The 25581-nt window shown below is 46.5% G+C and overlaps 1 protein-coding gene across 1 annotated transcript in view; it reads right to left on the bottom strand.

The window, feature by feature from the left end:
* LOC137300648 (dynamin-1) overlaps positions 1-25581 on the bottom strand; it is a 185596-nt gene that overhangs the window by 4475 nt on the left and 155540 nt on the right. The window contains exons 17-19 of the mRNA XM_067969871.1: positions 20223-20396; positions 14966-15207; positions 13245-13475 (exon numbers count right to left, since the gene is read on the bottom strand). Coding sequence (XP_067825972.1) covers positions 13245-13475; positions 14966-15207; positions 20223-20396 — 647 coding nt within the window. The remainder of the gene's footprint in view (positions 1-13244; positions 13476-14965; positions 15208-20222; positions 20397-25581) is intronic.

The raw sequence follows: 25581 nt of genomic DNA, 5'->3' as shown, positions 1-25581 counted from the left end.
CGTGTCAGTGGGTTATTTGACCATGGGATGCATCACAGCTGAGCCTAATCCTACCCCCGCCCAATGTCCAGACACACACACACACACACACACTTTCTAGCAGGGCTTGGTGGAAAGCAATCAATCAGGCCGATTTTTCCCTCCAACCCCACCTGGAATGCAATGCCTAAAAGGGTGGTGGAAGGAGATTCGATAATAACTTTCAAAAGGGAATTGGATAAATACTTGAAGGGGGAAAAATTTGCAGGGCAATGGGGAAAGAGCAGGGGGAATAGGACTAATTGGATAGCTCTTTCAAAGAGCCAGCACAGGCACGATGGGCCAAATGGCCTCCTTCTGTGCTGTATCGTTCTATGATTCGATGTTGTTGCCATGGCAGCACCCCTTTTATTACTCACTGTCCCCCTTCCATCTCCCCTCAATCGCTACTGCCTGATGAACCTCTTCTCTCCTATTCTTTCCAGCCTGGTTGATGCACTGCACCTAAGCTTCTCAATTAAAATAAAAGGCTGTGGGGTGAGTTGCAGACGGCAAGCGGCTGCACTGAGGCTGTTTTAACTCAGTGCGGTGAAAAGGAGTCCATCTAAATGTGTGTGAAGTGGCTCCCGTGAGCTCGTTACATTTTGACGTGCCCGTGTTTCACATCAGCTGCTGTAAGTTTTAATACTTCCTCCTGGTGTACACACATTAGTCGCAGAGTGAGAGTTTCAGGGCAATGAGATGCACCCTTTATATAAAATCTCATAATACACCAAACACTTAACGTCATTCATCATTTCATTGCAAAACTCGGCTACACTGGAAGTTCCCCCCCACCACTAGCACGAGCCTAAATATCTGGGACTTAAATTAAACCTTTATTTCCCCCCCCACCCCCCATGCGGGGACTGGCAGGAATTGACAGATAGTGGATGGGAAAAGCAAATTGAGAACAATTGGACTGTCCGTTTAAAAATAAATGACAGGTTTTTCTTAATGCCTAAGTGACAGATGTCAGTTCTGGGGAATGCCAACACTGTCTGCATCCTGTGTCAGCATCAAGCCCTTTCGGATCAGATGCAGAGTAAAACTCCCCCAACTTTGTCCCACCAATATCCCTCAATTTGTCCATCAGCAGAGCTCCCTGTACTGCACTGGTGGGACATTTTTTCCATTTCCCACACTAGCAATCCTTACTCCCTCTTTCAGTGATGGACTGGGGTTGATAATTGTAAACAATTTTACAACACCAAGTTATAGTCCAGCAATTTTATTTTAAATTCACAAGCTTTCGGAGGCTACCTCCTTCCTCAGGTGAACGATTTGGAAATGAAATCCTCGAAATGAAGTCGCATTTATAATTCACAGAACAATGCTTGGTGAGTACAGACAGTTTTTTAAACTGTCAGTGAGCTGCTAATTTAGTGCCAATTGGTATTGACTTAGGGACAGTTGTGTTTTGTGAGCCCATTCCACTGGGAGCTGCATCGAGACTGCTCCAAACGCCCTTCGTTTAGGAGTTTTACGAGAGAGAGGAGATTTTCATCCACTCAGCCAGGGCTGGATTTGAACCAAGGTCCCAGAAGGTCAAAGGGCAGCAAGCTGAGCCACTGCACCACCCAGTTCCCCAGTTAATTGCAGTTTTCTCACAAAGCATGAACCCTTGTGTTTGAGTTGGATATTAAAGAGAGGGAAGAGGAGGATTAAACATTTCGACAAGCTCTGGATTTTAACCTGGGTGGATGGACTCTGTGGGACTTGTGTGTACTGACCACTGGGTGGCAGTGTTACAGCGGACTGGGTTTTAATTCACTGGGAACAACCAAAACCAGATGATGGTGTGGGACTCAGTACCTCAGGCAGGTGCGGCAGGCATGCAGTCAAGTAAAACTTACTAATATCGAGTCCTGAATTATGTGCCAAATAAAAAAGTGAGTAATAGAATTCTTCTGCCAGTTAAACAGAGCCTGAATCACTCGTCCTTCTACACCTCCATCAGGATGGAACCCAGCCATGGAGGGTTGGGATAAGCGATTGATACCGCAATTACAGAAAGGTCTTTACAAGACTCGAGTACTGCTCCCGTATCTCCCGTATTGAAAAAGTACCTGCACCTAAAGTGCTGTAAGCTGCAGGGCTGCGGACCGGGTGCTGGAAGGTGGGATTAGAATGGGCACCTGGTTGTTCTTCGAGCCGGCGCGGACACGATGGGCCGAACGGCCCCCTTCTGTGCCGTATCTTTTCTACGGTTCTATCTCAGGGGCTGCTCGAGCACCTCTCTCGCACTCTTCGGAGAAGATACAAGAAAGACTTTGTCATCTGATGAGCAATCCTTCTCGCAGGGTCGATCGCCCATCCTCTCTTGCTCCATCACAACCGTTGTTATCCTTCACTATTTTATCAATGCCGCAATGGCCATTGCTCCTCGGAACATACGGACAGGAGTAGGCCATTCAGCCCCTTGAGCCTGTCCCGCCATTCAATTAGATCATGGCTGATATGTATCTTAACTCCATTTACCCACCTTGGTTCCATATCCTTACCCAATAAAAATCTCTTAATCTCAGTTTTGAAATTTTCAATTGACCCCCTGCCTCAACAGCTTTTTTTTTGGGGGGGTGGGGGGGGAAAAGAGAGTTCCAGACTTCCACTACCCTTTGTGTGAAGAAATGCTTCCTGACATCACCCATGAACGACCTAGCTCAGACCTTCCCTTCCTTATTCTTCTGAAACTCCATCCTACATTCTCACCGAGACTCACTCATCGACTCCTAAATATTCCTTCCCAGAGCCTCGACACTCTGGAACTCCTTCCCTCTCTTGGCCTCCTCTTTCTCCTTGAAGGTACAGGCTTTTAAAACCAAGCTCAGCATCACCTGATCACTACCTGATTGACCTCATCTTCCCTACTATTCTTCACAACCTTGGTGGTGAGCTGCCTCATGGGCCTTCATCTATGTTTCTCAGTTCTAAAAAAAACAAGTCCTGTATGTAGTCACATCATCCAGCATCTTTTTTTACATCCTCTGGATATGGAGGGAGTTTTCTCACACTGGTGTGACTGACGGCACATTTACTGAAATGCAGATCATAAGATCGGGCTGCGACTTATGTACAAGTGCGACTTATACGTCAGATTTAACTGTAGCCGTTTCTGAACTTGAGCGCAGTAATTGCTTGTGTGTCTAAAAATGGGCCAGAAGCACACCCAAGAAAGAATCGCAGCGGTCAGCCTTTCAATAGTCATTAAGGACACACCATTCAATTTTACTGCCTCTAATAGCACACTACTGTATGTAAGAATCTATCTCCTTCACCCCCTGCTCCCAGGGAACTTCTGTTTCTCACCACTACTGACATCTTCACTGCTACACTTGGCATTGTCACCACGGCAACACGTCGTCACAAATGGACCGTTTATGGAAAGGAGCGCAGTGGTGGAACCACAGAGGCAGTGTGACATAGGTTAATGGGCAGCGAAGGGGACAGCATGCCCTGAAGGCACAGGTGACTGTAAAACTATAGTAACACAAGGTTTTATTTGCCAGCAGGTGAGCAGAAGATAAACTGGACACCGCAAATGAGCGCCCGGGGCTGATCACAAGGCGCCCGCCTCGCCAACAGGCTCCGACCACAGTGCAAACTGTAACGGTGAAGCCTGGCTGCTTTTCCCTCCAATGTTCTCCCCTCCTCCTCTGAAGGAGTTGACTGTTGCTAGGGTGTGGATTCCACTGGCATACCCAGGCAATAGTGAAGGCTTTCAGGAGAGGAGGGAGGAAATGGTCACTTGGGAGAAGTACTGTGGAACCCAAAAACCGTTCTTCATGTGTAAGCCTAGACAGTGAGTGTCAGCAAGCTATTCCTCCATGGGGGCATTGCGGTAATTTCCATTAGCGCTCACTGGAGAGCGATCAGGACCAGGAACCCTGGCTAATTTTCCTTTCCCTAGCCCAGGGGTCTTTGAGGACAATTGCAGCACCCCAACCATTGCCTCAGCCGAGGCCCTGCTAACTCAACACAGACCAGGATTGGATTTGAGGGGGTCTGGTCTGTATGCTTCACTGGGCACGGCATTTCCCGACTAAGCCTCAACTCACTCGCTGTACCGGCCTCTTCTACAGCACCTCCCAAACCCGCGACCCCCATTACCTAGCAGGACAAGGGGCAGCAGGAGCATGGGAACACCACCACCTCACACACCATCCCGACTTGGAAATATAGCACCATTCCTTCATCGTCGCTGGGTCAAAATCCCGGAACTCCCTACCTAACGGCGCTGTGGGAGAACCTTCACCACACGGGACTGCAGTGGTTCAAGAAGGCGGCGGCTCATCACCACCTTCTCAAGGGCAATTAGGGGATGGGCCGCCCTTGGCAGTGACGATCACATCGTGAGATTGAATCTTTAAACACTGGGTCCTGACTGAGCCAAGCTAACAGGAAGTTCTCACAGAGGGAATCCCCACCCCTGGCTCCACCCACCTGACAACATTTGCCCAGCTGGAGGTAGGTGAGGGTTCCGTTCCTCACACACGTCCGAATCTTCTGGAAACGGCGGAGACCCCCACCTCGCAACCCCCCCAACACACCACAAGGATTTTCGGGCCCACCACTTTCATCTCCGTCTTTGCTACAGTGAGGCAGACCAACGATTTTAAATCATTTAAAAGCAGAGCTTTGCGTAGAAGAGCAGAGCTAATTCCAGGCTCCATCTGAACCAGTCATTATCTTCTGTATCATCACTGATGTAAATTAAAGGCTGCACAGCCACTCAGGTTTAGGCCAGTGGAATAATGCAGTACTCTAGTATAATTACAGGGACAACAAACCGGGGAAGTCGTGCAAGACCACCTTCATAGAGAGGTCTCTGCTATATAAATTACGGGGCCCTTCAATGGGTGAGACTCCCTCTCCAAACACTGGAGTAAGTTTTGAAACACTGCATGGCATGAAGTCGCCCTGCGATATAAAAATGTATCCCATCCATTTCATCTCCACTTTTTGTGTTGTATACGCACAAAATAATAAATACTGGGATAAGATGGAATGTAAGCAAGGGGTCGGATGGTTTACATGTAGAGTAAAGGATGTCAGTTACAGGCTGGAATCTCATCAAAAGCGTTTAGCCGACTGCTGAAGCCCAAGTGAATGAAGCTCCAGCAGTTTGTAACCAAACTGAGGATGACCAAGGTGAGGCCTGCTGGCTAAATGTGGCCTGTGAGTCCCCTCTGACCCAGCCGGCAAGTCTCGAGAAGCCCCTGATGGTCCCTCTCCCTTTGAGCTGGTGCACACACCCGACTTCATCAGCTCTTTAAAATGGAAGGGGAAACGTCGCACCCTCATTGGTCAAAATTCATCAAATAGGTAAGCAGCTTTTTCTAGTCTTCCAGGCCTTGGGACGTTAAAGAGACAAAATTTCCACGTTTTCTGGCTGCAGGGAGGGAGTGATGGAGACCTGTACTTTTCGTGTAAGGGGGTCTCGCTAGTTTCGTGTAAGGGGGTCTCGCTAGTTTCGTGTAAGGGGGTCTCGCTAGTTTCGTGTAAGGGGGTCTCGCTAGTTTCGTGTAAGGGGGTCTCGCTAGTTTTGTGTAAGGGGGTCTCGCTAGTTTCGTGTAAGGGGGTCTCGCTAGTTTCGTGTAAGGGGGTCTCGCCAGTTTTTGTATATGGGGAACTCACATTCCTGTGTAATTATATGGAGCCCACTCTCTGGTTTTGACACGTTTATCCGACTCCAGCTCCAAAACGTTGGACATCCCAATTCTAAATCCTAAAATGAAATTAGAATATGGGGATAACACTAGAGTATCATTACATTCCTGGGATTACATTAGGGTATCTATTACAGCCCTGGGATTACACTAGGGTATCTATTACAGTCCTGGGATTACACTAGGGTATCTATTACTGTCCTGGGATTACATTAGGGTATCTATTACAGCCCTGGGATTACACTAGGGTATCTATTACAGTCCTGGGATTACACTAGGGTATCTATTACTGTCCTGGGATTATACCAGGGTATCTATTACTGTCCTGGGATTACACCAGGGTATCTATTACTGTCCTGGGATTACACCCGGGTATCTATTACTCTCCTGGGATTACACCAGGGTATCTATTACTGTCCTGGGATTACACCACAGTATCTATTACTGTCCTGGGATTACACCACAGTATCTATTACTGTCCTGGGATTACACCAGGGTATCTATTACTGTCCTGGGATTACACCAGGGTATCTACTACTGTTCTAGGATTACACCACAGTATCTATTACTGTCCTGGGATTACACTAGGGTATCTATTACAGTCCTGGGATTACACGAGGGTGTCTATTACTGTCCTGGGATTATTTTAGGGTATCTATTACTGTCCTGGGATTACACCAGGGTATCTATTACTGTCCTGGGGTTACACCATGGTATCTATTACTGTCCTGGGATTACATTAGGGTATCTATTACTGTCCTGGGATTACATCAGGGTATATATTACAGTCCTGGGATTACACTAGGGTATCTATTACTGTCCTGGGATTACATTAGGGTATCTATTACTGTCCTGGGATTGCACCAGGGTATCTACTACTGTTCTAGGATTACACCACAGTATCTATTACTGTCCTGGGATTACACCAGGGTATCTATTACTGTCCTGGGATTACACCAGGGTATCTATTACTGTCCTGGGATTACAGTAGGGTGTCTATTACTTTCCTGGGATTATTTTAGGCTATCTATTACTGTCCTGGGATTACACCAGGGTATCTATTATTGTCCTGGGATTACACCAGGGTATCTATTACTGCCCTGGGATTACACCAGGGTATCTATTACTGTCCTGGGATTACACCAGGGTATCTATTACTGTCCTGGGATTACACCAGGGTATCTATTACAGTCCTGGGATTACACCAGGGTATCTATTACTGTCCTGGGATTACACCAGGGTATCTATTACTGTCCTGGAATTACACCAGGGTATCTATTACTCTCCTGGAATTACACCAGGGTATCTATTACTGTCCTGGGATTACACCAGGGTATCTATTACTGTCCCGGGATTGCACCAGGGTATCTATTACTGTCCTGGGATTACACCCGGGTATCTATTACTGTCCTGGGATTACACCAGGGTATCTATTACTGTCCTGGGATTACACCAGGGTATCTATTACTGTCCTGGGATTACACCAGGGTATATATTACTGTCCTGGGATTGCACCAGGGTATCTATTACTGTCCTGGGATTACACCAGGGTATCTATTACTGAACTGGGATTACACCAGGGTATCTATTACTGTCCTGGGATTGCACCAGGGTATCTATTACTGTCCTGGGATTACACCAGGGTATCTATTACTGTCCTGGGATTACACCAGGGTATCTATTACTGTCCTGGGATTACACCAGGGTATCTATTACTGAACTGGGATTACACCAGGGTATCTATTACTGTCCTGGGATTGCACCAGGGTATCTATTACTGTCCTGGGATTACACCAGGGTATATATTACTGTCCTGGGATTACACCAGGTTATCTATTACTGTCCTGGGATTACACCAGGGTATCTATTACTGTCCTGGGATTACACCAGGTTATCTATTACTGTCCTGGGATTACACCAGGGTATCTATTACTGTCCTGGGATTACACCAGGGTATCTATTACTGAACTGGGATTACATCAGGTTATCCATTACTGCCTATAATGGATGTTGAAATTTCCTGGGGTGGATGATTTTATTAAATTTGGGATCACAAAAGTTTGAAATAAAGACTATTATTTTTTTAAGGGGTGTTGAGTCCGAGGTGATATTTAAGCTCAATATTTCGGGGGTTGGTGCTCTTCACAACTTTCCTCTTTGGTTCCTCCAATGCTGTAAATACACTATCCCGCAAATACACTGTCCTGCAAATGCACTGTCCTGCAAATACACTGTCCTGCAAATACACTATCCTGCACATACACTGTCCTGCACATACACTGTCCTGCACATACACTGTCCTGCACACTCTCCCTCTTCCCCACATCTTTGCTCTGTTGAAATCAAGACTCATTTCCTGCTCTACGTGAATTTATTCCCAGGCCCTCAAAACTGTGAAAATCCTTACCATTCCAACCCTATCCTTCCTGCTACAACCTAGAGACGTCTAAAAACCAAGCTTTGTGTCTCCTAAATCCCTATGTCCTGATTTGCTTTGTCTTCCCTTCTACTCTTTTCGATCTTGGTGCTATCCTGCACTAACAGAACTTGGCCCTTCGTCTAGATTTCTCGACTTACAGTGGATGGCCTCTGGGCTAGTGAAGCTGTGATGTGGCTGGTGCGTTCATTTTACAGCCTCTTGCGCATCCCCGATTTTCATCGCTCCACCATTGGCGGCCATGCCTTCAGCTGCCTCGGCCCTAGGCTCTGGAATCCCCTCCGCCTCTCTCTCTCTCTACCTCTACCTCTCCCTCCTCCTTTAAGATGCTCCTTAAAACCTACCTCTTTGACCAAGCTTTCGGTCACCTGTCCTAAAACCTCCTTACGTGGCTCGGTGTCAAATTTTTGTTTGGTAAACGGTTCCTGCGAGACACAAGTTGTTGTTGTTGCTGCCGCCAACCTCTCTCTTTCATTCTGCCCAGTTGCTGCTGCACCTACCAATTATACCTGGTCTTTAGAGAAACCTTCGAGGGAAATAAAAAAGAGTTCAGCCGTGGATCAGGAATGTGAGTGGGTTGGTTTCAGGCTGGTGAATGGCCTCAGTGTTTCGCTGTGACTCTGTGGTGAATGGGGCCACACAGGCCAGACTGCTGCTTCCTCCTTCGACAGACATGGCAACGAGCACACCAATTTCACCAGGAGCCACCCTGTAGCTGTGCCCCAGGTAGCTTTTAAAAATCGACTGCTCGACTGCATTCACATGTCGCACTCTCTTTGAATTTAAACAATTTGTATGCACGTGTTTTACAAAGAGAGAGTTAGAGAGAGAGAGAGAGAGAGAGTCACACACAACTAGACAGAGAAAGACAGACAGGGAGAGGGAAAGAGAGAGAAAGAGACACAACTAGACAGAGAGAGATAGACGGGTAAAGAGAGGGAGACAGAGAGAGACAGATAGGAAAAGAGAAACAGAAAGAAAGATACTTAACTAGACAGAGAGAGACAGACAACTAGACAGGAAGAGAGAAGGAGAGCAAGAGAAAGAGAGAGAGTCACACACAAATAGTCAGAGAGAGACAGATGGGGAGAGGGAAAGAGACACAGCTAGACAGACATGGCAAGAGAAAGAGAGAGAAAGTTACACATGTAGACAGAGAGAGATAGACGGGAAAAGAGAAAGAGAGGGAGAGAGAGGGAGGGGGAGAGAGAGAGAGGAAGAGAGAGAGAGACACAACTGGACAGAGAGGCAGATAGACAGCTAGACAGGAAGAGAGAAAGAGAGAAAGAATTAAACTGTGGTGAAGTTTTCCACTTAGCTTTTCTCAATTGCTCCTCCAAATACACCATCCTACAGACTCTTTCTCGCTGCGTTCACACAGTGTTGAAATCAAGGCTCCTTGTATCAGCTCCTACTTTTAACTCATTCTTTCTCAGGATTTCAGAACTCTCCCTCAGCCTTTCCTTCCTCTTACACTCTACCAGTTTTTGAAATCCAATTCCTGGCATCGCCTAACCCCTGGTTCTTGATATACCTCATCTTTTCTCCTACTCTTTTCTTTGGTGGAGTCCCGCACTATGGGTCTTCAATCTTCATGGAAGTTTCTAAATGGAAAAGAAAGACTCAGCAGAATTTGCAGGGCTATGGGGAAAGAGCAGGGGAGTGGGACTAATCGGATAGTTCTTTCAAAGAGCCAGCACGGGCACGATGGGCCGAATGGCCTCCTCCTGTGCTGTAAGATTCTATAATCCTTTGATTCTATATAGCTGCACTGAACGTCAGCACTGTATACACTGCTGACGTTCAGATACAGTAACACTACAAGCTCACTGCTGGAGATCAGCATTTGCAATCAAAGATCCTGGCAGCCATTACTGTAGATTTCAGACGTGGCTCAGTAGATAGCACTCATGCCTCTGCCTCTGAGTCAGAAGGTTGTGGGTTCAAGTCCCACTTCAGAGGCTTGAGCATAAAATCTAGGCTGACCATCCAGTGCAGTACTGAGGGAGTGCTGCACTGTCGGAGATGCCGCCTCTCAGGTGAGATGTTAAACCGAGGCCCCGTTTGCTCTCTCAGGTGGATGTAAAAGATCCCATGGCACTATTTGACGAAGAGCAGGGGAATTCTCCCTGGTGTCTTGGCCAATATTTATCCCTCAACTAACATCACTAAAACAGAATATCTGGTCATTAACTCATTGCTGTTTTGGGACCTCGCTGTGTGCAAATTGACTGCTGCATTTCCTATATTACAACAGTGACTACACTTTAAATGCACTTCATTGGCTGTAAAGCGCTTTGGGACGTCCTGAGGTCGTGAAAGGCACTGTATAAATGCAAGTTCTTTTTTTAATTAAATGGCCCTGTGGTAGTGGCCCGCTTTTCCTTTTGTCTGTGGCCCTCAGCAGACGTGCAGCTCCCTCAGGCCTCCAGGCCTCCATTCATGGCTTGGCAATGGAATTCTTTTCCCTCTCCTCTTCCTGCAAAAGGCGCCAAGGCAATGCTGCCATGGTTATCCCAGCTTCCACACAGCAAGCAAAAGGGCCCTATTTAAATAAAAGTCATGGAACTATTGGGCCTACTGTTCTTTTTGCTCCTGCCGCAGGAAAGTACCTGGCAATGACCCGCGGTATCACAGAATCATAGAATGATACAGCACAGAAGGAGGCCATTCGGCCCATCATGCCTGTGCCGGCTCTTTGAAAGAGCTATCAAATTAGTCCCACTCCCCCTGCCCCTTCCCCACAGCCCTGCAATGTTTTCCCCCTTCAAGTATTTATCCAATTCCCTTTTGAAAGTTACTTTTGAATCAGCTTCCACCGCCCTTTCAGGCAACGCATTCCAGATCATTACAACTCACTGCATAAAAAAAAAATTTCCTCATCTCCCCTCTGGTTCTTTTGGCAATTACCTTAAATCTGTGCCCTCTGGTTACCGAGCAGTGGAAACAGTTTCTCCTTATTTACTCTGTTAAAATCCCCTCATAATTTTGAGCACCTCTATTAAATCTCCCCTTAACTTTCTCTGCTCTAACGTTAACGAGGCCCCCGCCTGCCTCTTGCGGGAGCCTCGCTGGAGGCCTGATTTGTAGCGGTAAAAAATTTAAACGGCCTGAAAATTCAAACGGTTAGAGGCGGGAGGTAGAATTTTTACATTTTAACCCCATCCCCTGCACCACTCCCACCGGACCGGGGTGGGGGGGGGGGGGAGGGGGGGGGAGGGAGGGGATGGGGGGCTTGTGGTGGAGGGGGGGTTACAATCGGGGCCATGGTGTCTCAGAATATTTCACCCACAATATACCAAAAAAATATAGGGATATACAAAAGAAAAAAGAAAAAAAGAAACGCTGGAAATTAGAAAATAATAGACAAAAAAATGGTGGAAATACACAGCGAGTCTGTCAGCATGTGAGGGAGATGGGCTTCCAGTGGGACCCTCCAACAGAACTCATGTATTAATCAATCTCTCTTCCTTTGGCACTGATGGCTCTGCTGTAGCACTTTCTGTAAATATATCTTTTTTTAAATTAAAATTTCACACGGCAGGCAGGAGACAAAAGAAAGAACTTGCATTTTATACAGTGCCTTCTATGACCTCAGGACGTCCCAAAGCACTTTACAGCCAATGAAGTACTTTTTGAAGTGTAGTCACTGTTGTAATGTAGGAAACGTGACAGCCAATTTGCGAACAGCAAGGTCCCACAAACAGCAATGAGATAAATGACCAGATAATCTGTTTTTTTTTTAAAGTGATGTTGGCTGAGGGCTAAATATTGGCCAGGACACCAGGGATCTAAAGCAGGGTCTAAAGGACAGGGGGAGGTTGGGGGGGAGCTATGAAGTCTACCCCACAACGGAGTCACTCTGCACAACACCCTGCCTTACCAACTGGAGCCAAGCATTTCACCAGCTGTGAGATACAGGCCTGAACTGTCAGCTCCTCACCCTTGGGTGGTCACTGGTAACCCAGTGGATGTCACTTGTTCCACTCCCAACTTTCTCCCTCCTGCTCACTTGAGGACGCGGGGCCACTTGGTGGTATCTTGCCATGGTTCCAATGGTCCTCTAGTATCTCACGGCAGGTGACCATTCTTCAACAGTGAGCTTGTAGAGAACCTGACGCCGGGCTTTTGGGCGCAACTGACCAGAGACGGTAAATCTGGAACATTACTTCAAATTGAACCACAGCTGCAGGACACGGTGAGGTGGAGGGGGGGGGGCAGGCGGGAGATTCAGGTTCAAACTGATGAAGGACAAATTAGAACTGATGTCAGTAAGATCTTCACACGTGGGATGAATCTTCGGGCAGGGTACCAGAGGCAAAGGGGGCAATTTGAACTGATGGGATCGGGTGGAACCTGGATTTAAACCCCTGCCGTTTTTACTCTCCACAAAGCGCAATATTGGGCGAGGTGTAAAACCAGAGTTCCACCCGATCCCGTGGGTTTCCTGCCTGGTGAGTTCGGTTAAAATTACCCCCAAAGCATCTGGAACCACTTAAGAGATGCAGCTCGATGCTACTATGATAGTTGGGTGTGGGGGGAGGTTGGTGGGGGAGGGAAGAGAAGGGGAACTGTCAGGTCTTTAAGCGGATGAGTTATGGTGGAATGAATACCCTTCCTGATCTGTATCGACCTTTTGGTCCTTTCCTCAACCCCCCCAAAAAATATAAAGAGGATACTACCTGATTTACAACAGAGTGGGGTTAGTAATAGCGCACTCATAGAATAGGTGGATAGGAGGACTGGTCTTGCCCAAATCAATAAGAGCCTGAATTACCGAAGGACTAAAGACAAAAAAAGGACAAGTTGGTCTCCTGGTCCACCCTGAATGCTGCTGAATCTTTCTGTTACTGCAAGGTAGAAATGAAATGGTGTCAGCGGCTATATTAACATAGCACAGAGAGGAACTTGGTATGAGTGTTTGTACGAGAACGGTGCCAATAGTAACTCCTATTTTTAGCTCTTTCTCATCCCATCTAAGTGTGCAGACCACTGTTTCTGTTCATACAGTGGGGATAGCACCACGTTGATATATTTGCATGGATCTGATTTTCCGAACGCCAAAACTACACTCTGTTCTCTTGCAACATGCGCTCGCTCCCAATTCAAGAAATACTTACCTTGGGACACCAGGAGGAGCCCGGTTGGGCCTGGAGGGGACCTGAGGCGGAGCCCCGAATGGATCTGGAGAGGCACCGGGCCTAGAGGGAATTGGCGGGGCGCTACCGGGGGGTCCTTGAGGAGGGGGTCCAGAAGGTGGTGGAGGACCTGGGGCAGGGCCTCGAGACAGAGGCCTGACCGGAGGAACTGCAGGAGCTCTCCTTTGTGGTGTAGGACTTGAGGTTGGAGACCTAGGGGGGGGGGAGGAGAAAAAAATAATAATTAGTTAAGTGTGTATTAATCACAGCCAGATATCATAGATGTGGAGATGCCGGTGATGGACTGGGGTTGACCCAGTCCATCACCAGATATCATAGAACCATAGAAGGTTACAACACAGAAGGAGGCCAGTCAGCCCATCACTTCTGTGCCAGCTCTTTGCTAGAGCAATCCAAAACTAATTCCACTGCCCCGCACTCTCCCCACAGGCCTGTATTCCTCTGCTTCAAATATTTATCTGCTCTTCCCTGATCATATGCAATGGTCTCTGCCTCAACTACTCCCCCTGGCAACGTGTTCCAACGCTCAACAACAACTTGCATTTACATAGCGCCTTTAACATAGAAAAAGGTCTCACGGCGCTTCACAGAAGCATTATCAGACAAAAATTGATACTGAGCCAAAGGAGGAGATATTAGAAGAGGTGACTAAAAGCTTGGTCAAAGAGGTGGTTATTAAGGAGATTCTTAAAGGAGTTGAGAGAGTTGAAGAGGTTTAGGGAGGGCACTCAAGAGCTTAGGGCCTAAACGGCTGAAAGCACATCTGCTAATGGTTAGACGATGGGAGTGGGGGATGCACAAGAGGCTAGAATTGGAGGAATGCAGAGTTCTCGGGCTGGAGGAGATTACAGAGATAGGGAAGTCTTTTCAACATGAAGATGAGAACTTTAAATTGGTGACATTTGGGGACTGGGAGTTAATGTGGGTCAGCAAGCACAGGGGTGATGGGGGAGCAGGATTTAGTGCTGGATAGGATACGAGCAGCAGAGTTTTTGGTGAGCTGAAGTTTATGGAGGGTGGAAGGCCGGCCAGGAGAGCATTGATGACCGCCTCAACACTGATTCCCCAGCCAGAATAAATAGTCTTTCCCAATAACTCTATCAAACCCTTCATAACTTTAAAAGTCTATTAAATCTCCTCTTAGCCTTTCTGCTCCAATGGAAATAGTCCCAGTCTCTCCTCATGGCTATAGTTTCTCATCCTGGTATCAACCTGATAAACTGAACTGATATTTTCTACTGCTTTGATGTCCTATCTATAATGGGACACCCAAAACCGCACAGAGCACAGAAACTCAGCACAGACTAGGGATTGAGCCCAATACTTCCTAGATTGTACGACTCATTCTACACCAGGCAATGCAGTTACCAATTCCGCAACTGGAGAGCCAATGGTTGAGAATATCTAGAAAATGGGGGGGGGGGGTTAATTTTAAGCTAACTCGCCGGGTGAGAATCCCACGGGATTGGGTGGAACTCCTGTTTTACACACCACCCAATATTACTCTCCGCTGACTTCGATGGGAAGTAAAATCGGGCGAGGTGTGAAACCAGTGTTGCGCCCGATCCCGTGGGTTTCCCGACGGGCGGATGAGGTTAAAATTGCCCCCAACGACTTTAATGCAGATTATACCAGGCGAGGGCTCACGTTTATACATGAGCCTGAGCTCCAGCCTTACACACCTTCGCCCGGATGGTATTTCCCTGACTCCCAGCCAGGAGTCGTCTACTGGTGGTGGTAAAGGAGTGCTGCTCGTAGTGGTATTGATGTCCCCGATGATATTTAAGGCTTCTTTCAGGGCGTGGTACATTCGTAACATGTCGTCGCGGCGCTGTGCCTGCTCGGGAGATTCCTCCATCAGGATGTTCTGGTCTGCACACGAGTAGAGTTGGGCCAGTAGCTCGGAGTGAATAAAGTCTTTTGTCTGTTGGGGTAAGTGAAGAAATAGGATTCCCGTTAGTCCTGGACAGTGCTTTAACCCTTTTATAAATAACAGCCATTCTACCCAACTGCAATGCAAACAGGCTGGGCCTCTGGCCCCAGGCCCAGGTCCAGCCTGGGGCCTCCCATGTGTCAAGGCCTGCCAGCATGAGCTTCTCTTGGCTCAGGCACTTCCAAGTTGGCCTCCAAGCCAGTCCGAAGCACCAGCTAGAATAAATTAAGCCACTCCAGACTTTGCACGGCCCACCCACCCCAGAATATAGGCCTCCAGCAGAGGTCAGGATGCCAGCAGTGGTCCAAAATGGCAGGTCGCCAGGCCCTCACAAAACAAAAGGATTCTTCTACACCAGCTTCTCTTGCTATTGCCTCCTCTTCTGAATAGAAGCGGCCCAGAACCAGCGAAGACCTGGACTTTCCTGGGTCTCACAAGCTGCTGTCAGCTCTACGTGTGGAACTAGAATCCCGGGAATTTCAGGCCTCCGGTTTCCAACAGGAGCAGCAGATAAAATAAAACAAGGGGCAGCAGTACATGGAGCTCACAGGTCTCTGAATGCCAATCTCTGGTTGGGGGGGCCTTAGAAAGTGTTACACACCGTAAAATATCTTGTAACATGTAGGAGACACCTTATTTATTGTTTTCAATACAAACATGAAAGCACTTTGTATAGACGCTACCCTCTCCTTTAAAATTCAACATATATTAAGGCAGATCCAACAATGGCAACGATCTAGGCTTGGCACCTTTTGGCAATAAGAAAGACTTGCATTTATACAGCGCCTTTCATGACCTCACGACATCCCAACATGCTTTACAGCCAATGAATTACTTTCTTGAAGTGCAATCGCTGCCATAATGTAGGAAATGCGGCAGCCAGTTTGCACACAGCAAGATCCCGGAAACAGCGATGTGATAACGACCAGATAATCTGTTTTTAAGGTGTTGGTTGAGGGATAAATATTGACCAGGACACCGGGGAGAACACCCCCTGCTCTTCTCCAAAATAGTGGCGTGGGATCTTTTACGTCCACCTGAGAAGGCAGACGGGGCCTCAGTGTAACGTCTCATCTGAAAAAGAGCACCCTCCAACAGTGCAGCATTCCTCAGTACTGCACCGGGGTGTCAGCCTAGATTTTGTGCTCAAGTCCTTGGAGACTTAACCCACAACCTTCTGATTCAGAGGTGAGAGTGCTACTCATTGACCATGGTTGATACTTTAACAAAGAGTCATTAATTACATGAAGTCCTTTGAGACGTTTTGAGTACGCAATAAGGCTCTTTACATAGTATCATAGTAGGATACAGCATAAAAGGAGGCCATTCGGCCCATCATGCCCGTGCCGGCTCTTTGGTAGAGCTATCCAATTAGTCCCATAAATATGAGTATTTGATTTTCCATTTTAAAAAGTTCAGTCTCATACCGTTTGTCACTGACTGCAGAGGAGAGGGGAAACACAAACACACAGGCACAATTAAGTTGGAAAGAAAACTTCACACTTGATAGGAGCATGACTCATGACTCAGCCCACCACACGACAGTAATATCTGTCAGTATTCGGACCCCATGGAACAGCACCAGCACAGGAACAGTTAACATTCCTGGTTTGTGAGATCAGTCAGGGTCACATCCGAGTCGCAATCAGTATTTGTTTATTTTATTTCAATTAGTGATGCGTGTTGTGGGCTCGTGCTGAAGGAAAATGGAGCATCTGCCAGAGCAACAAGACACCACTTCATTTATTTGGCCCAGGTACAAACATAGTTCCTCGAACTATGCTCTCCCCCCGCCCCTCCGCCACTAGTCAAAGGGAGGGGGGAGCATTAAAGGGACGTTGAATCGAAAGCAAAATACTGCAGATGCTGGAAATCTGAAATAGAAACAGAAAATGCTGTTTCCAGCATTTTCTGTTTTTATTAAAGGGACATTGTCTTTCTTAAAATAAATGTCCAACAAGCCGGGTTTTTTTTTTACTTATATAGTTGGGGAAAGAAAAAAATTACTGAGCAGTGAACGGTTATTTTTCAGACTGGAGGGAAGTATACAGTGGTGTTCCCCCTAGGGTCGGTATTAGGACCACTGCTCTTTTTGATATACATTAATGACCTGGACTTGGGTACAGGGGACATAATTTCAAAGTTTGCAGATGACACAAAGCGTGGAAATGTAGTAAACAGTGAGGAAGATAGTAACAGACTCCAGACAGACTGGTGAAATGGGCGGATACGTGGCAGATGAAATTTAATGCAGAGAAGTGTGAAGTGGTGCATTTTGTTAGGAAGAATGAGAAGAGGCAATATAAACTAAACGGTACAATTTTAAAGGGAGAGCAGGAACAGAGAGACCTGGGGGTTCACATACTCCAAAAAAATCTTTGAAGGTGGCAGGACAATTTGATAAAGCTGTTAAAAAAACACACGGTGTCCTGGGCTTTATGAGTAGAGGCATAGAGTACAAAAGCAAGGAAGTTATGGTAAACCTTTATAAATCACTGGTTAGACCTCAGTTGGAGTATTGTGTCCAATTGTGGGCACCACACTTCAGGAAGGATGTCAAGGCCTTGGATAGGGTGCAGAAGAGATTTACCTGAATGGTACCAGGGATGTGGGAATTCAGTTATTTGAAGACACTGGAGAAGCTGAGATTGTTCTCCTTAGAGCAGAGAAGGTTAAGGGGAGATTTAATAGAGTTGTTATGATCGGGAATGCACTGCCTGAAAGGGTGGTGGAAGCAGATTCAATAGTAACTTCCAAAAAAAAATTGGATATATACTTGAAAAGGAAAAATTTGCAGGGCTATGGGGAAAGAACAGTGGTGTCAGGCTAATGGTTGTTCTTTCAGAGAGCTGGCACGGACATAATGTGCTGCATGATTCTATAATGCACTTCCCCATGTGGGATTGGGCCACATCCACCAGGAAAGGTCCCCAGCTCTTCCCAGATGTGCGCTGAGTCAGCAGGTGTGGGAGCTGGGTCAGTGAATTGGTCTCAGTGCGCTCGGGCTAAGGAAGGGAAAAATGAAATCATCCAGGTTTTCCAGCTTCCGTTTGCAATCCAGCCGGAAAGCGTTTGGGCGTCAGGCAGGGGTAGGATTGTGATGCCCCACAATCGAATAGCCTGTGAAGACCCACCGTCTGGGCTCCCACAGGAAGAACGCCCAGGCACGAGAGGGCTGCCAGTGCCTGCAAAGTCATACTTGGCACCTTCAGATGAGGAGAGCAAAACGGGAGCAAGAAAAGGAATTACGGGTCATTGTGATGGTCATTATTTCACACAAAAAATGACGGAAAGGCAGAGTTTTGATGAGATTCACCTCGCTGCGGAATGCGTTTATTACTACTGCGACTTGCATTCATGTAGCCACCTTCAATGCAGAAGACACTTCACGGAGACCTAAAGGGGGGAAAGAACTGAGACCAAGACAAAGGAGGAGAGATTAGGAGAAGTGATCAAAAGGTTCAAGAGCTTTTAAGGAGGTTGTTTGAGACGTACAGAGGATCAGGGAGGGAATTCCAGAGCCTGGGTTTTAGGTGGCTGCAGGCACGGCCGCCGATGGTGGGGAGAAGTGGAGGGGGATGCACAAGAGACCAGAGTCAGAGGAACGGGGAGTTCAGGGGGGCTCAAGGGGTTGGAGGAGGTTACAGAGAGTGGGGGGGAGCAAAAGATTTAAACATGAGGATGAGAATTTTGACGGTGAGGCTTTGGAAGACCGGAAGCCAAAGTAGGTGAGTGAGGACAAGGGTGATAGGTGAACAGAGCCTGGTACAGGACAGGATACAGGCAGCAGAGTTTTGGGTGAGCTGAAATTTTTTTTTTTATTCGTTCATGGCATGTGGGCGTCGCTGGCGATGCCGGCATTTATTGCCCATCCCTAATTGCCCTTGAGAAGGTGGTGGTGAGCCGCCTTCTTGAACCGCTGCAGTCCGTGTGGTGAAGGTTCTCCCACAGTGCTGTTAGGAAGGGAGTTCCAGGATTTTGACCCAGCGACGATGAAGGAACGGCGATATATTTCCAAGTCGGGATGGTGTGTGACTTGGAGGGGAACGTGCAGGTGGTGTTGTTCCCATGTACCTGCTGCTCTTGTCCTTCTAGGTGGTAGAGGTCGTGGGTTTGGGAGGTGCTGTCGAAGAAGCCTTGGTGAGTTACTGCAGTGCATCCTGTGGATGGTACACACTGCAGCCACGATGCGCCGGTGGTGAAGGGAGTGAATGTTTAGGGTGGTGGATGGGGTGCCAATCAAGCGGGCTGCTTTGTCCTGGATGGTGTCGAGCTTCTTGAGTGTTGTTGGAGCTGCACTCATCCAGGCAAGTGGAGAGTATTCCATCACACTCCTAACTTGTGCCTTGTAGATGGTGGAAAGGCTTTGGGGAGTCAGGAGGTGAGTCACTCGCCGCCGAATACCCAGCCTCTGACCTGCTCTTGTAGCCATAGTATTTATATGGCTGGTCCAGTTAAGTTTCTGGTCAATGGTGACCCCCAGGATGTTGATGGTGGGGGATTCAGCGATGGTAATGCCGTTGAATGTCATGGGGAGGTGGTTACACTCTCTTGTTTATGGAGAGTAGAGGCCAGGAGAGCATTGGAATAGTAAAAATCATCACCTCTAAGTTTTACTCCAAGTCACACACCATCCTGATTTGGAAATATATCGGCCGTTCCTTCATCGATGCTGGGTCAAAATCCTGAACTCCCTACCTAACAGCATTTTGGAAGCACCCTTACCACACGGACTGCAGTGGTTCAAGGTGGCAACCCACCACCACCACCACCTTCTCAAGGGGCAACTAGGGGACGGTCAATAAATGCCGACTTTGCCAGCCACACCCACATCCCGAGAACGAATGAAAAAAAAGTCGAGTGACAAAGGCATGAATGAAAGTTTCAGTCCCCCAAAAAAAAACTAAAATGAAGGTCGGCAAAATACTTGTTTCACAAAAAGTCTCCGTTAGAAAGAAGCTCACACATTTATCGAGGGGATGCAGGAAGCTGGCTCTGGTACTTACATTAATAATCATGAGATGCATGATTGTCTTGGGCATGAGGTCCCGGATTGTCTTGTTGACGATTCCCATGTACGAGTCAACCAGGTTGCGGATGGTCTCCACCTGTCGCTCCAGCTGAGGGTCCATCGAGTGCATGAAGTTGTCCCCGGAGCCGTTCTCCTCATTCTCACTTTGCTGATCGTTGCGAAATTAAAGGAGATGTCAGCTCACCGCCAGAGACGGAGCGAAAACTTATTTTTTTAAACAAGACTCTACATTATGCAAAGGCCCTCAAGAGACGGGATCTACTCTCTATTTGGGACTGCTGGGCCACTTGGTGCAAACAATCTCCACGCTCTGGAAGTTGATTCTTCCAGAAACTTGGTGAGGTTCGGATTCGAGCGACTGAAAATACTTTTAAAAGGAGCTTTACGCTTTGGGGCCAATCTAAGGCTTTTTAAAGCAGAGGTTTTCAAACTCTTCTGTGTAGGAGACCCCCCTCCCCCCACCCTGCCACTCGCCCCCTACAAATATTCATACAGTCCCATCACCCCCTACAAATATCCAGGGACCGCCTGAAAATATTTACAGTCCTGGGATCCCCTGAAAGTATTTACACAGTCCCAAGGACTTCCTGAAAATATTTACACACTTCCAAACACCCTTTGCCAATGTGCAACAGATATTATGTGCTAGCACCACAAATACAGAAGAAAGTTGAAGACAGAATTATCAAGACATAGTGCTCAAGGTTAGTGCCCACTCCAAGAAGGGCTGCAGACCCCAGTTTGAAAATCTACATTTCAAACTAAAGGAATCACTGAAGCCACTTTCTCATCAATGTTTTCTAAAAGCAGAAGGGCTTTTTTTGAAGCAATATTAAAATATTTTTTTATTTTAAAAATGTAGCTTGCACCAGATGCAGGATGACCCCACTCTTTGGAAGCTTAAAGTGACAGACCTGACCTTTGCTGAGGAGAGGTCAAACCACAAGATTTTTTTTCTCAATATAGATTTTTTTGGGGGGGCAAAGTTTCAAGAAACATAAAGCACGGAACAAGAATAGCTCATTCAACCCATCAAGCCAGCTAGTTCCACAGTCCATGTACAACCTTACCTTCTCATGGACTCGAGCCAAAATATTTACTCTCCTGGGGGAAAGTTCTGCGTAAATAGTCCCTGATCCCCACAGGAAGTCCAGCACAATATTCAACCACCCTCAATCTCCACTCTTCCACCCTGACTTGCTGCCCCTTCCCCCCAGGGAACATCTCTCCTTCTCCATCCCACTCAGGAACCAATGTGTCCTGTGGAACATTTGATTATCTCAGTCTGAACCCCACCCCTGCAAGCCTCAATCCCAACCCCATCCAGATATTTATCCAGCTCCTTTTTGAAAGTGTTAATGGACTCAGCCTCAACTTTTGTTCAGCTCCTTCCTTATCCATTTCTTCAACTTCCTACTCTCACTTCTTAATGCTAAACTGCGTCCTCTAGTTCTGAGCCAAGTCTTAGTCAAACAGCCTGCTCATAAAGACAAAAACATCCACCTCTCCACACCTGGGCGTCAATTGATTGATTGTAAGAAAGGCAAAGAGCTTCTTCCAAAAACAACAACTTGCATTTATACAGCGCCTTTAATGTAGTAAAACATCCCAAGGCACTTCACTGGACCGATTATCAAACAAAATTTGACACCGAGCCACATAAGGAGATATTAGGACAGGTGACCAAAAGCTTGGTCAAAGAGGTAGATTTTAAGGAGCGTCTTAAAGGAGGAGAGAGAGGTAGAGAGGGGGAGAGGTTTAGGGAGGGAATTCCAGAGCTTAGGGCCCAGGCAGCTGAAGGCAAATAAAACACTAACAACATATATGTATTTGGAAATCACTGAAGGAATGCATTCATTTTCCTCAACGCACTAGAAGCCTAGGGAAAACCCCAGAGAATGAATAGGGTCTCTTAAAGGTAGGTGCAGACTCAGGTAATTGTGTATTCCGAGTTCTCAGACAGCGACTGCACCAGGGTGAGCCTCAGAAATAGTCGGGGAAAAACACACAGAATCGTTTCATAGCCCCACAGTACTTCTGAAACTTTTTTGTGACATCACTAGCCAGCGTTTCTTGCTGGAAAGTGCACGAGTTTGGACGCTGGGTCCCATTGTGGTCGAAAAGTCGATTGACATTCATTGTCCTAACTTATTGGTGAAGAAAGGCCACTTGAGTGAGGTACTGGGAGGCTGCTGGTACCTGTACTCTCGTACCCCAGCAAGAGCCACCCTCTCCAGGAGAGGAAAGCATGGACCATTTGGCTAAACAATGGAGCTGTTGCGGTGGAGGATGGTGTGGTCTCAGAGCACACGATACCAGCGTTGTCCAATACATTAGTTACTAGCCACATGTGGCTAATTGAGAATCCAGATGTGGTTGATTGCATTTCTGATTCGTAAATAAAAAAATGGAGTAATAGACACCGTAATTGGGCATGCGATCTCATTCGCACGGCGTATGCAAGTGAACTTTAACCTTTTTATGCCTTTGTTGGTAAAATGGTAAGATGAAAAGAAGAATGTGCAAGTGTTTTTTTGATCGCGGTGACTGCCTTACTTCTTTGGTTACTGAATAGATGTGAAGTAAATAAACACACGTGAAGTACGTTTACCTGAATTGCATGGAAGGTGTTTGCAACTAAAATTAGTGCTTGTGGCTAAAACAGTGTTGCCATAGCCACACCCGAGGCTAGTTAGCAATTTCTATTGGACAACACTGCTCTATATCAATGATGCACAGTATGGTCAAGGACACATATAAAATCATGCACTGAGTAATGAGCATGCAGCAAATCAGAGGCTGTGATGACTTCAAATAGGCAAACACCACACAAGTGTCAAAAACAGTGCAAAAAAAAAGTGAATTCAAAATCATGCAAATTTAATATAGACATGCAAAAAACAAGGATTAAAATGCTGGGAATGGAAGGAGACTAACTGTAAGAAACTCGGAAAACCAGAAAGAGGGAAAATCTAGCTCCTTTTCAGAGGGAAGAGGTGCTTTTTGAGACAGATGAACCTACTTACATTTTCTTTATCCTGGGTCAGAGGTGAAGCAAATTAAACCAATATAAGGAAGAAGAAAATTAATTTATTGAATTAGTCACTCGTTTAGCAACTAGGGGCAAAACAAAAATGAAAGGAAAAGCACTGCATTGTAAGAGGCACTGGAAACAAACCACAGTTCACCTCACCAAGTAAAACAAAGGCTTAAAAAATGAACAATCGCCACCTCAAATTCAGTCCAAACTATTCTAAATGACTGCAGCCAACGTCACTCGTCCCTTATCTTCCATTTCTGTCGATGTTCCGAAATACTTTGTCCCTTCAGCTTTCTCTCCTCTTTCCCTGAATTGCCCACTCCGCAGTGCTACAAGCGGCTGCTTCTCAGGTGAGGCTATTTTACCATGGAGGGCATCGCAGCTGAGCCCAATCCCGCCCTCTCCGCCCCTAATGTCGACACGGCTGCTCTCTTTTCAACAGGAGCCAATGGCTAATGATCAAGTGAGAGAGAACCCTGGGTGAATTTTCCCCTCTTGGCCTCAACTGTTCTCTTGGTTGAGATCAGCTAATTCAGCAGAGACTGGGGGGGTGGGTCGGTCACACCTGGGATCTTCCCATCTCACTTTCTCTTACACCATCTGGTTCAGTGACACCCAATAGCCAGATCTCCCTCCCCCCACCCCCACCCCCACCGCAGCAATGTCGTCAATATTCGCCAGCTAAAAAAAATCAAAGACAGACAGAAGAAGGATGTCAAAGTTTATCGTAATTCTAGTGCGCTTCAACTGTTAAAAGATAGAGGACATTCTCCCTTTAAACAGGACTCTGTCAATGTTACAACAGAGAATCTAATGAAAGCCCTGGTCTCACCACAGGGAATTGTGAGAGCTATTTGGGATCAGCCTTCTTATTTTTGTGAATCTTTGTGCGCAGATGCTGCCTGACCTGCTGAGTCTTTCCAGCATTTTCCATTTTTTTTATTTTAGATTTCCAGCATCCGCGATATTTTAAAGAAACATTTAAAGAATCATTTCAATATTCTCAACGAATATACATTCCATTGAGATATAAAACTCCACGGGAAAAGTGATTCGTCAGTGGCTAACTAAAGAAGCTAAGGATAGTAATAGATTAAAAGAAGAGGCCTATAATGTTGTGAAGAAGAGTAGTAAGCCTGAGGGTTGGGAGAGTTTTAGAAACCAGCAAAGGATGACCAAAAAATTGATTAAGAGGGCGAAAATAGAATGAGAGTAAACTAGCAAGAAATATAAAAACGGATTGTAAGAGCTTCTCCAAGTATGTAAAAAGGAAGAGAGTAGCAAAAGTAAATGTTGGTCCCTTAGAGGCTGAGACAGGAGAAATTATAATGGGGAATAAGGAAATGGCAGAGACGTTAAACAAATATTTTGTATCTGTCTTCACAGTAGAAGACACACAAAGCATACCAGAAATACAAAGGGTCTAATGAGAGTGAGGAACTTAAAGTAATTAATATCAGTAGAGAAAAAGTACTGGAGAAACTAATAGGACTAAAAGCCAACAAATCCCCTGGGCCTGATGGCCTACATCCTAGGGTTCTAAAAGAGGTGGCTGCAGAGATAGTGAATGCATTGGTTGTGATCTTCCAAAATTCCCTAGATTCTAGAACGGTCCCAGTGGATTGGAAGGTAGCAAATGTAACACCGCTATTCAAGAAAGGAGGGAGAGAGAAAACAGAGAACTACAGGCCAGTTAGCTTGACATCGGTCGTCGGGAAAATGCTAGAATCCACTATTACGGAAGTGGTAACAGGGCGTTTAGAAAATCATAATATGATTCGGCAGTGTCAACATGGTTTTATGAAAGGGAAATTGTGTTTGACAAATTTATTAGAGTTTTTTGAGGATGTAACTACCAGGGTAGATAAAGGAGAATCAGAAGATGTAGTATATTTGGATTTTCAAAAGGCATTCGATAAGGTGCCACATAAAAAGTTGTTATGCAAGATAAGGGCTCATGGGGTTAGGGGTAATATATTAGCATGGATAGAGGATTGGTTAACGGACAGAAAACAGAGAGTAGGGATAAACGGGTCATTTTCAGGTTGGCAGGCTGTAACTAGTGGGGTGCCGCAAGGATCGGTGCTTGGGCCTCGGCTATTTACAATCGATATTAATTACTTGGATGAAGGGACCGAGTGGAATGTATCCAGGTTTGCTGACGATACAAAGCTAGGTGGGAAAGTAAACTGTGAGGAGGACACAAAGGGCTCAATTTTGAAATGGTGGCGGGTTGGCAGCGGGGGAGGAGGGTGAAGGTGAACGTGGCAAACCTGAATAAAAAAAAAACTAC

The sequence above is a fragment of the Heptranchias perlo genome, chromosome 31, assembly GCF_035084215.1.
Source record: "Heptranchias perlo isolate sHepPer1 chromosome 31, sHepPer1.hap1, whole genome shotgun sequence".
In the NCBI taxonomy this organism is placed as follows: domain Eukaryota; kingdom Metazoa; phylum Chordata; class Chondrichthyes; order Hexanchiformes; family Hexanchidae; genus Heptranchias; species Heptranchias perlo.
This window is presented reverse-complemented; position numbering and strand designations above follow the sequence as displayed.